Source organism: Pteropus medius, unplaced genomic scaffold (genome assembly GCF_902729225.1).
Source record: "Pteropus medius unplaced genomic scaffold, Ma_sr-lr_union100, whole genome shotgun sequence".
NCBI lineage: Eukaryota > Metazoa > Chordata > Mammalia > Chiroptera > Pteropodidae > Pteropus > Pteropus medius.
The window spans coordinates 3186395-3198545 of NW_024352947.1; the positions used below are offsets into that span (position 1 = coordinate 3186395).

The following is a 12151-nucleotide window of genomic DNA, read 5'->3' on the forward strand; positions in this document are numbered from 1 at the left end:
CAGGAGGCCGTGGGCAGAATGCGGTTGGTCCACTGCCTCCCTGCCCTGGCAGAGCAGCCGGCCGCCAGGCCAGCCACGAACCAGGGGCGGTTACCTGCGCCATAGTCACAGGCGGGCTCGGCCGGCGCTGCCTTGGACGGTGCCGACGCGTCAGCCCAGCAGGCCCCGGCCTGCTCCTCGCCATGCCCGGCCGTCCTTTCCAGCGCCGACAAGATCCGGGTGACGGATCGGCGAGTCCTTCCCTTTGTTCTGCAAGGGAGAGTCAGACGGTTCTGGCTTCCAGAAACTCTGGGTAGTTCCTCCCTCCTTCCCTGACGTGAGGTTTGGAGAACGAGGACCCAGGGCTTCCAGTGGGACTAGAAAACGTCCCCAGAGCCGACGCGTGGTCATCTCAGCTGTGCTGAGAAGGACGCGCTCCAGCCTGGCAGTCTCCGTCTGCCAGTCCACATAGACTGAGAAGGTTCCTGGTCCGGAGCCCTCTGGCCATTTAGAGTGGGGAGAAGGAATTCGGGGGTTGGTTCCACTGGGATGGGAGTCACCCGTTCTGCGAACGTGTCACCAGTGTCCCCCGGCCTGTGCTCCCTCGGTCCTCCTCCTTTCATCCGTCTTCCTGTCTCACCTCTAGGCCGACGGTGGAGGGGGCCACGTTAGACTAGGCGAATGGATGCACTAAGCACTGGAACCTGAGAATTAAGCGAGCAGGCCCAGGTGAACTTGGTTGGGGTCTTCAAAAGCTGTAGGTCTTTTCTTTCTGCGTCTTGAAGCCCTAGACATTTTCGCCTAAAGCAGATGATCAGATTCTGTCTCCCATTTGGCGCGTACTTTTCTCGAGTTGTGTCATCTTCCTTTCTCTAGACTAAGTTGACTTGTCTCAGATGGTGACCTTGCAATGGCCTTCCTCCCCTCTGCTGGCGTCCTCTGTGGGATGTAGCGCCTCACATCACTGGATCATACCCCCACCCCAGCCTCCAGCCATGAGCTTGGCAGTGTCTTCTCGATTCGCGGTGGAACCTGCCTTGCCAAGCCCTGGGCTCAGTCAGCTGGGGCCACCTGCAGCCTCTTTTTCTGACTGCTAGAGAAAATGATGAAATGCGAATGGCTGTACCCACTATAAATCCATGCCCCCCAACCAGAGTCACCACTTCAGGGCCTTGAGTAGCTTTTTCTATAATGAACTTCCATAAATAAAATTTGGAAAGAAAAATCATCGTACTCTGATTTGGCATAGTCTGCTAATGCCTCTGCCTTTGATTTATTTCTACTGTTAAGTCGGGGCAAACTGCAGTCTTTGTGGTAAGACAGGTGCACGTCGAAGGGCCAGACGCCCGCTTTCTCACCCTTGGGGGTTACTCCCCTACGAACGGCGTGTGGGAGGCTGGTTTAGTGATCATTGCATCGCAGAGTCCCCTACTTTATTAGCTCTCATTGTTTGCTTCTAGTCTCGTTATGTATTATCATTGCATATATATTCTCGTCTAGTCTCGCTTAGTGCTCTGTGACGGTAATGCCTTTGAACTTCATCGGTGGGCTAGAATTTCATTTACGCTTCCAGTTGGTGTGGGGATCAGGGCAGCCACCTCTACAGGCAGTGGAGAGCGTAAGTTGATACAGGTTTCGGGAACTTATTCGGCAGCTTCTGTTAGTCGTGGATCCAGCAATCCTGCTTAAGGACTGCGTGCATCCTGCAGAAGTCGTGGCAGGGTGTGTTCGTGGTAGAGATGATCACCGACGTGCCCAGTAGGGACTGGATGAATACGGGTTGGTGCTGAGACAGCATGCGACACTATTAAACCATTAGGAGCACAGACCACCGACCTTAGATTAAAAAGCAGTGTGTTATCATTATTATATTATGAAACAAACGAAGCAAGTTGTGGACTAGTATGATTTGGGGCTAAAGAATATTTCTGTATAGGTTTCTGTGACTAAGGAGTCAGGAAGGCTGTGCCCCAGCCTGTAACCGGTAACTTCTGGGGTGGAGAGAGGGCATGGGATGGAGAATGAGATCAGAGATGGAGAGAGAGATTTTCACATCTCTTGTAACGGTATGATTTTGATTACTTTTTGGTTTTTTTCTGTGTTTTGGGTATTTTTTTTTTTAATTAAAAAAGCAGCAGTGGAATAAATTATCCAAACATTTAGATGGCATTTAGGCTTCGTATACTTTTCATATAGTCGCGCTTGAAACCAGGTGTCTTTGTTCAGCTAACACATGGGTACACGGCTCAGGAGTCTAGACGGCAATGAGGAGTCCGTGGATTTGCGTCCTTATCCGCAGCCCCCGGCTGGCCTGGGCTCGGGCAGTGCTTGCATCCTACGCCCTCGGACGGACGTGGAATGAAGGAAATTCAGGCAGAAACTCCTTGCTGCGTCTGCACGTGCAAACTGTAATCCCCCGTGAAATACCTCTGATGGTTCTGAACAGTAACCAACTGTCCTTCATACACAAAGGGGAAACCGCTCCCCCTTTCATCTTTGGAACCGCAGCAAAGGTGTGAAATTACACCTGAGTGCCTGTCCTCACGGCCCCGGGACAGCTGGAGCAGCCCCTGACCCCCGCTTCACCTCCAGAAGTAGCAGGCCTAGCTTGTAATCCGATAGAAAGCTCGTAGAAGAGAAGAAAGAGCTAACCGTACGCAAACCCACAGGTTCGCGCTCATCCGAGCTGAGCGCCGTAGTAGCGTTTAGTTCAAGTTCCCATTCTCCCGTGTGTCGGTGAAACCTGTTCCCTGAGGTCGCGCTTGGGTTCTGGCCCCCACCTCTGTGCTCCCTGGCATCTGTTCATGCCTTTTTAACACGTTTTTCCCTGTGGCATCAGCCTTTACGCACATGTCTTTGTTCCGCTAATGGATTGTCACCCCGAGGCAGCAGGGCGCGGTCTCCTTTGTCCCCATAGTCAGGCCCAGAATAGTCCCTTACACGGAGTATGTGTTCAGTAAACGTATCCTAAATTAAATACATTTCTAAAAACCAGTTTTTGGAATATACTTTCAAATAAATAGGTTTGTTCAGTTTTTTATATGTATATCATACTTCAATAAAAAGTAAAAATAAGTAAACAATTATTACAGTAATAGTAATTAATTCACAGAAGAAGAACCGATTATCAATTGCTTTAGAAAAACCTGACAGGAGACACGTAGTCTAGTCCTAAAGTCTGGAAGTGGATGATCGATAAACGCATCCAGGATTGTCACGCAGATACCAGGTCTGTCTCGGGAATTCCTCCCGCTGACAGCTGCTGAGTCACTGGCCACGTGCCGAGACAGAGTTTGGGAACGTTGACACTCTAGTACCCAAGCCCTGTTACTGTTGTACACCTAAGCGTTTAAAATCCTGTTTTCATGGTATTCCAAAGATCCATCTACGCTGTCACAAATGGCAGTATTTCATTTTTTTCTTGTGGCTGAGTAATAGTCCATTGTATATATGTTCCACACCTTTAACCCAATCAACATGCTAAGCGAAATAAGTCAGAAAAAGTTGAGAACCATATGATTTCACACATATGTGGGATATAAAACTGAAAGCAACAAACAAATAAAACCTCATAGTCACAGACAAGAGTTAGTGGTTTCCGGGGGGAAAGCGGGGGAGGGGAAGGTAGATCAGAGTAAAGGGGGCAAATATATGGTGATGGGTGGAGATGTGACTTTGGGTGCTGAGCACACAACGCAGTATACAGATGTATTATCGAATTATACACCTGAGACCTATATCATTTTATTAACCAGTGTCACCCCTTAAATAGATGTACTTTTTAAAATACCCTGTTTTCAAAGGATTTCGAATTCTGTTTGCAAAAGCCACTGACTAACCAGAGTGCTGTTTTAAAGCCCAGGGCCTGTTGTTTCCGTCGCCGCCGTCTCCCGAGCCGGGGTAACTTGGTTTTGGTTTTCCTGGTGGTTTCCAGCCAGACGTGAGCTCCAGTCGGGCTGACCGGCCTGCGGCGTGCTTTCCCACGCAGCCGTCCTCCCCTTAGTATGCGAAGTAATAAAGGTGGAACCCCGTGTTGATTCGCTGAGCACAGAGACTCTCGGTGGAACTGGACAGTCCAGGAGGGCGCGTTTCGCAGAAAACCGGCCGAGGGCCTGGTGACTGCCTTCCCCTCGATCGGCCAGCCGCCCCTGCGTGGGCCGCACGTGGAGCCGCGGTCACCGCGAGCAGAGTGCTGTCCCCGGGTGTTTCCCGGCCCCGGGCCTCCCGGAGCCTGGTGGGGTCTCCCCACGCAGACACGGAACCTGACTGCCGGGTCAGAACCCGAGGCCCGGCCAGCTTCCGTTCCGCTCCAGGAATTCCTGGCCGCAGTGAACATATTTCCCCAAACACCGGGTAACTCCCCCGTATTTGCGATGAGAAATTTTACAAAATGGGGGTTGCCTTTTGCCTACTGGAATATGTAAAGCGTTGGTGTTCAGCTTTGCGGGACCCTCAAATTTCCTAAGGTGAAAAACGTTCATTGTGGTAAAATACACCTAACGGGATATTTGCCATCTGGACCAGTCCTGAGTACAGCCATCGCCAGAGCTGCCGCATCTTCCCAAACCGAACCTCCAACCCGCCGATCACCAACTCGCCGTGCCCCACCCCCCCACCGGGAATCCCTTTCTGTCTCTTCACCTTTGACTCCTCCAGGCACCTCACGCAGATGGAATCATAATAGTTGTCCTTTGAGTCTGGCTTGTTTCGTTTCTCATCATGTCCTCAAGACTCATCCCTGTGGGGAGCGTGGGCACAGTTCCCGTCCCTCTCAAGGCTGAACGCCGTCCACATTTCGTTACCCCGTTCGTCTGCCGATGACGTCTGGGCCGTTTCTTATCTAGACCTTTCTCCCTTGGCTTACAGACCCGACCGTGGCCAGACACTGCCACACGAGGTGGGGCCCAGCCGAGATCAGATACGTGAGCGCCTGAGTGTGTGCGTGAGTGAGTGCCCGCGACACTCAGCAGCTCAGAGCAAGGCCGGTAGAGCGAGGCCCTCGGCTGCTGGGCAGATCGCGGGTGCTTTTAGACGTATCACTTAGATGCTTGACCATGAGTAAGTGGACAGGGGACCAGAAGGATGGAGTGGCGTTGGAGGCCACGTAACCGGTGACCAAGGAGCTGAGGGCAAGGAGCAGCGTCAGAGGGAAGGAGGGTGTCGTGAACCCTCCCTGGGTTCTCTGTCTGTCTTCCGTCCTCCCCGCCTCCCGCTTACCTGCCTTCTGCAGGTAGGAGGTACCGTCCGTCACATGTGCGGATCACCATGGTGCAGCGTGGACTCATAGTTGAGAGTCTAGTGCAGAAGAGACGGTCAGTGGGGGCAGAGCCCTGTGCGGCGGCAGGTACAGGTGCTGTGGGAGCCCCTGGGCATGTGACCCAGAAGGGAGTTTGGTGACAGTTTCCCGGAGGAAGTGGTGTCTAAGCTGAGGCCTCAGCGATGCGAGGAGGTTCAGCGGCGAGGAGGGCTGGGGGGGGGAGGGCGCGTGCAGCAGACGCAGCCGCGCGTGTGCTCCGGCCACCGCCGTGTCCCCGCGCACCGGCTAGAAGCCAGCGCCAGCGTCCGCCAGCGCGGGACCCGCTTTCGGAAGTGGCCTCGCGCCTCCTCAGCGAATCTCGTCCGCACGTGGCCCGCGGGGCCCCCGACCTGTCCAGGCTGTCGACAGCGTCGCCCCTTTTCTCCCCCCTGCTTTCCCGCCTCCTCCCCTCCCCCGCCGCCGAGACGCAGCCGACCTCGTGGCCGCGACCTCACGCCGGCTCCCGTCGCCCGTCCCCCCTTCCACAGTCACGTCCGCCTCCTCATCTCCCTCTCGCGCCTCGGCCTCTGCCAGCACCGGTACCGCGTTTCCGACTGTGGGGCACATCGCGCCCGTCACCTCTCCGGACTCCGCCACTCACGTCGCCTCCTCCCCTCGTGCCGCTCGCGGCTGGTCCTTGGCAGCGGCTCTGGCTTCGGCCCTTCTTCTCCTGGGAGGGTGGTGTGGGGTCTCAGGCCTGCGCGCCCGTCCTGCCTTCCCCACCGCACCCCCAGTCACCCGGTGGTCAGGGACCACCTAGAGGTGTCGCACGCTGCCTCCCGGCCGCGGTTCCTGCTCTGACCCCACAGCTCAGCTGGCCTCAGTCCGCTTCCCCCGTCTCATCCCCCTGGTTCGCTGTCACTGCCGTGTTCAGGACACAATGCCCCACGGGGCCCAGGCTTTCCTCGCGGGCGCACATGGCCTCTGGCCAAAGCCTTCCCCCCAAGTCCCCACGCCACGTCCTCCGCAGGGCTCTCAAACGTCTCCGATCCCACGAAGCCTCTTCCCTCTGCCCCGCTGCCCCTCGCCGCTGGCGCTCACCCCCTCTGCCTGTCGTTTCGTTTCTCGTGTGTCTCCGTTTCCCCGGGGGGGGGGGCCGCGAGGCCGGGGTGCCGGGCCTGTTACCTTTGTGGGTTCCCACCGGAAGCCTGTCCGTACTCGCTGCTCCGTAGAGGCGATGGATAAAGGCACGGATGTGGTTCCAGCAAGACCCTAAAAACCACAAAAATCAGTCTTTCCTTAGAAAACTAGCCTGAAACGTAGCTTGCTCAGCGGAGCAAGAGCAGAAGTCGTAGCTGCGAGCCCGCCTTCCGTCTCCGTCGGCCTTCACACGTCATTCCGAGTCGCGCCCTCGTCCACATCACGGCGACGGTGCTGGCCAGACGCTCGCTTTGGTACCAATTTTCTCCAGACTGTGAGGAATCAAGTCAACTGGGCCGTGTAGCGTAGTCTCAGAGTCCACGTTTCAGCAGGACCTCAGGCCACCGCTGGGCCTGTCGCGCTCACCGCCTGCGTGTCCCCCCCTGCGCCACCCCCCAGAGCTCCTGTCTCGCTTCCCGGTGCCTTTGTCGGGGGGCAGAACCGTGGCTGTTGAGAGCAGCCGACCTGCCCGCTGCCGGAGGCGTGCCGTGGGGAGAGGGGTCTCTCTACGACCTGCTGGGTACCAGGGTGGGGCGGGGCCCAGCACCCCGGAGCCTTGGGGTTCCCCTCGCACAGCGGACAAGCTTTGGTTCTTTCAGAGGCTTCCTATCAGTCTTACAAACTACACATACGAATGGGCAGCAGGTTGCTTTTTTGTTCTAGAAAAGACTGGCGAGAAATGAGACTCGAACAGAAGCAAGAAACGTTGAGATCAGTTAGGGAGGAAATCCAGCTGGTGAGACATAGGAAGCCTTTGTGTGTGGAAAACAAAATCAGACTTGTAATTAGACAAATGTCTACGCTGCTGAGATGTGAGTGTTTACGAGCTTGGAGTGCGGAGAAAGGCTTTCTAGAAGATTAGGAGAAAAAGATGGTGTATAACGTTTGACAGCGGGGAGTTAGCTCATCTGTATGGGTGAAACTCCCAGAGACTTGAGGACGCACAGCATTTCGGGACGCGCTCCCCTGTCGAGCATCTCAGCGTGCAGACGAGGAGCGGGGCCTGGCATGACGCCCCCAACCAGGGGAGAACCCGGCTTTCAACCCAGCTGCAGGGCTGCTCCTGCGATACCGTGGGTGGAGGGGGTGGTGGTGGCTGCCGGAGAGATGTCAGTGGTGCAGAGATGGAGTCAACATAAGCCAGAACAGACCGGGGCTGGTCTCTGCCGACTTCATTATCGACACCCCCCTCCCCCCCAAGATCAGAGTACATCCCTCCATGTGGCCGACGTGGGGCATGGCCTTGGTGTGAAAATGTAGCCCCAGACAAACGGGCAGGGACACGCTCATCTGTCCGGAGGTTTGGACACTGCTTTTTAACAGCTTCTCTTTGCTGCTTTGTAACATGTACTTAAAGGGCATAAGGGATGAAGGAAGGGGTTACAATCTGGACTGACAAGCGGCAAGCCCACCGAGAAGTAGATGGGGAGTAGAAGAAGGAACGTCATCCATAAGGCAAAATAAAAATAAAGAAATAGCACGTCGTCGTGGGCATCGATACTTTTTGAAAAAAATTCAGGGACAGTAATTCATTTAACAAGCATTTGTGGGGTGCCGTCTGTTTTCCGGGCACAGTTCTGGGCACTGAGGGCCCAGCCCAGGGAGCAAGTGGACAGAAGCCCCTGCCCTCCAGAAGGAGACATGGCGCTCACTACCCGTTAAAATGCCAGTCCTGAGGTCCGTCCCACCTCCAGATTTGGGTGGAGCTTTAACTAAGTTGAAAAATCTATAACATCTCCAATTGCATATAGGTGTGATTTTAACGATTGTTGCCTTTTGATTTCTAGGGAGAAGAAAATGGGTTCGCGGACGGCCCTGGAGACCCCCTTCCAGGTAATGACTCTGAGGCCGTCTGGGCTTCCACGCTGGCTAGCGTGGCTGCGTGAAAGATGACAGACAGTCTGTGTACCATTAACTGTGACAATCCGTATTACAGACCAGAGACACTTTCCAACCACACGCCATGGCGAACTGTAAGGAAATCTTACAGGATTTCACAAAAGCCTTCGAAGTGTTTCCTCTGAGTTAACCCTGCTTTGCTCGTGAGGGGCCCAGCATGGTTCTCATCTGGCCTGGTGTGGCATCAGGCAGAACTGGGCAGGCCGACCCCCCACCCCAAGTTCTGGGTGCCATGGCGTTGGCAGAGAGCTTGGCCAGGTGACTCGGCCAGGAAGGAGAGAGCAATGGGGTGCGGGCGGAGCGAGTCGGGGCAGGGCCAGCCCAGCGCCCAGCACCGCTGCCCCGGACACTGAGCCGGCCAGAGCCGCCTGCCTGACGCTAGGCCACGTGCCGGTCCCCACCCCTGTTTTGCTTTTTGTGTGTTTAGCCAAAGAAGCATTAAATGTGTCCCCACTTTTTTCCTCGTAAGACAGGCCCTTTGGCAATGTTTAGATTTTTTATTGATCATGGAAAAATATGCAGTGAGCATTAAAATAAACTGCCAACATAATAATGAAAAGAAAAACATAAACCTTACCCACATTTTCTATATTTTTAATAACGTATTGAATGACCTGAGTCGTGAGGGCCTCGTTTCTTTCTTCCTTAAGGGGAGGGGTGGGGGACCCATAAAACCCTTAGACAATCCGTCATCAACCCGGGGAACTGTGCTAAAAATTAGACATATGGTACGTAACACCTGTTTTGTTCATAGAAACAGGATGCTAGTTCTGGGTGGTGAGATCCTAGCTGATTTTTTTTTTCATCGAACAGCTCTTTATTTATTAAAGACCCGGCGTGTGCCGGGCTCTCTAAGAAGGTCTGGTATCAAAAGTACAGCTGTGGGAGATGGAAGTTGGGATTCTGGTTTCAGTTCAGCCACTAAATGGCTGTGATGAGAAAAATCAAGGGACGAGTTGGGCCAGGTGGACCTCAGATGGGGTCTTGCCAGCAGATGTCAGGGGACAGTGACTAAGGACGTCCTTACAGCCTGTGACTTGCCTGGGTGGTGAGGGCATGCCTTTTTTTCCCCATGTGCTCACTTGAATGTTCAGATTTTCTGTGACAAGCACATATTTCTATTCTAATTTAAAACAATCCGTGTTTAAACTTTTTAAGGGCTAACCCCACACACTGATGCGAATTGTCAACTAAAATGAAAATGTATGAAGTGAGGTATTTAGGATTATCTATAAACGCTTATTAATTAATGAATTAACTTCAACCAGATTTCAGGGTGTCTCTAAAAAATGTTACCTGTGTCCCAATAAAACGGAGGACTAGCAAAGAGAACACGCCGTTCGCAGTGACGGCAGGTGATCCCGTGGGGAGCAGACGCTGCTGTTGAATCACCGTCAGCCCCTAGCCTGTGCTTTGCACGCAGGAGCGGTCGGTGTTCGGTGGCTTGGGTGTGCGATTTTGTTTTTCATAAACAAGTAAATGAGAGACGCTGACTTAATGGCATCGCTTTTGGATGCACTGGCAAAGCAGAGTGTGTATTTTGTCCTTGAACGAGAGTAGCGACTTGAGATCTGTTTTATTGTTTCACTTACAGACACGTTTAGTTCTGTTTTATTGTTTTACTTACAGACACGTTTTAGCATTTGCCACGTAGCAGGTGTCTTCGAAGCGCTTTGCACACGTGCTTAGAAAGAAGTGCTCCTGTGCGTAGGCCCAGTCGTTTCCTTCACCAGGCGGGTGCGAAGGAAGCAGAGTGGGGCGACGTGTCTGGAGCTCGGCCACCCGGGTCCACACCCAGCCACCTCCCAGGCCGCTTCTGCTGGCCACTGCACCTCGCGTGCAGCACTCGCCACATGCCGGAGTGTCCTCAGGGGCCGAGGGTCAGATTCCAGCCAGTTTGGACTGAGTCTTCAGCCAGAGCAGGCCAGAATCCACCTTGCCACCGGACAACCTTTCACAAAAGCTCGCTCCTGTCCCTCGGCCCTAACTCCGCTTGGCTTTTATTGAGTCTTGTAGTTTGAAAACCTGAAGTTACCTGTGATCCAGTTTATCGCTGGTTAGGACAAGCAGGATGGGGAGGTAGGAGTTAGAAATGACAGCCGATCGTGTGTAGTCAAGGAAGCAAAAGCATGCAGTTCGGGATTACCTACCACCCGGAAAGCAAAGCCCCGTTGTGGTAGGTGCAGAAGCCAGGGCCCTGGGGGCAGAGGCCACAGAGATATTCAGAGTGATGCCTCAGAGTCAGACGCCACCACCAAGTGATGCTCAGCGAACCGTGTTACAGGAGACGTTAACGTTTGACAGTGTTTTCGTGCAGAATTTCAAAATGCAAACGTTTGGGCACTGAAGGAATAAGGCTCAGTACCAAAGTGGAAAATGTACTCCCTCCTCTCGTACTCCCAGCTGGTGTGATGGGCGTCACACGGACCGTGACGCTTTCTGCACCTGTTCTCGACAGGTGCCAGTTGTTCGGGAGTGACTTTCTGACCACCTTGCACAGTTCAGCACTGGCCAATCTAAACCTAATTTCCCCATTGAAATGAATGTAAAATAGGATTTTCATTTTTTTCAATTATGTCCATAAAGTGACACTTTGTTAATATCTTTGTGTCGCATAATTTCACAATTCGCGTAAAATTCTGTGCTGAATTTTTACCTGGGTCCTTTTTTCACGAGTTTTTTTATGTGCCTTTTACACGCCAGTTTTGTTTGATGGCAAAATCGAGACCCAGCTTGATTTAGCAGCCTGCAGCCATCCAGTTTGTCAGACTGCCCAGGGCTGCCGCCAGCTCGATGTCTCCTTAAAAGGGTGTTTTAGAGAGAAAATGAAATCGTATTGTTTTCCCCGTTAGTTAAGATCAAACACCCACCAAAAACTCTTAGGTCACTTTCTGGGTGGATAAAACTAATTCATCATTTTCCAGTTCCCAACATTAACTAACGATCTCTGATGCATAATGCGCCCCAATGATTTGTCAAAGCCACAAACTGACATTTTCAACTTATTTCCAACCACACTGGAAAGCACACAGAGAGAAATAGGAATTTATACCCTTAGTAAACAAAACTGCAGAAGTATTTGACTCTACCGTGACACTCGGTATTTCACGGCTCCAGATCTGATCATTTATAGACGCCTCTGATAGAATTATTTTATTCAGGATCACAGCGTTTTGCTATTTGTGAAGTTGCCAGTAGAAAATGTTTATTGTGTAATTGTTTGAACTAACTCGAGACCTGTTTGTCCTGGGGAACGTTATTATAAATGATCTGACAGCGAAGAACGATGCTGAGCCCTGTGGAGGAAAACACCATGTGCTAACAGCTCTCGAAAAACCCGGTGAACAAGATACAACAGCGCCTCCCCTGCAGGGGGGCCCATTAAACAGCCTCTGATCCACTGCCAGCACCCTGACTGGAGCCCTTCCCTAGGCTCAACTAATCATGACCCCTGTGAATTCTGAATCTTGTTCCAGTCCACAATTAACTGTTAATTGACCGGTAGTTTATAATCTACCAGCCCCACACTTTAGTTAGACACCGCGCCCTTGGATGTGGCTGTTTGTCACAGTTGTTTTAGTGACTTAGACATACCTGGTCGGAGACTGTGCTTGATTCCCGACCTCTAAGGTATAACGAAAAGGGGGGGTGTGTGCGTGCGCGTGCAGAAACGGCCAATAGCAACACGCATTCGTCTGCCTGTGAGTGCGGGGAGGTGTTACCTGTCCGGCAGACGTGGCGTCTCACCGTGCACTAGGGTGAGGCTTTGGTGGGCGACCTCATTTAATTCTGTCAACAACCATGTGAAATAGGTGTCGATCTCTCTGCTCAGAGTGA

At 52.8% G+C, this 12151-nt stretch overlaps 1 protein-coding gene across 3 annotated transcripts in view; it reads left to right on the forward strand.

The window, feature by feature from the left end:
* Nucleotides 1-12151, forward strand: part of EDARADD (EDAR associated via death domain) — a 50475-nt gene that overhangs the window by 27700 nt on the left and 10624 nt on the right. For all 3 annotated transcript variants that reach the window (XM_039850325.1, XM_039850326.1, XM_039850327.1), the window contains one exon: nt 8203-8248. In XM_039850325.1, the coding sequence (XP_039706259.1) occupies nt 8203-8248 (46 nt within the window). The remainder of the gene's footprint in view (nt 1-8202; nt 8249-12151) is intronic.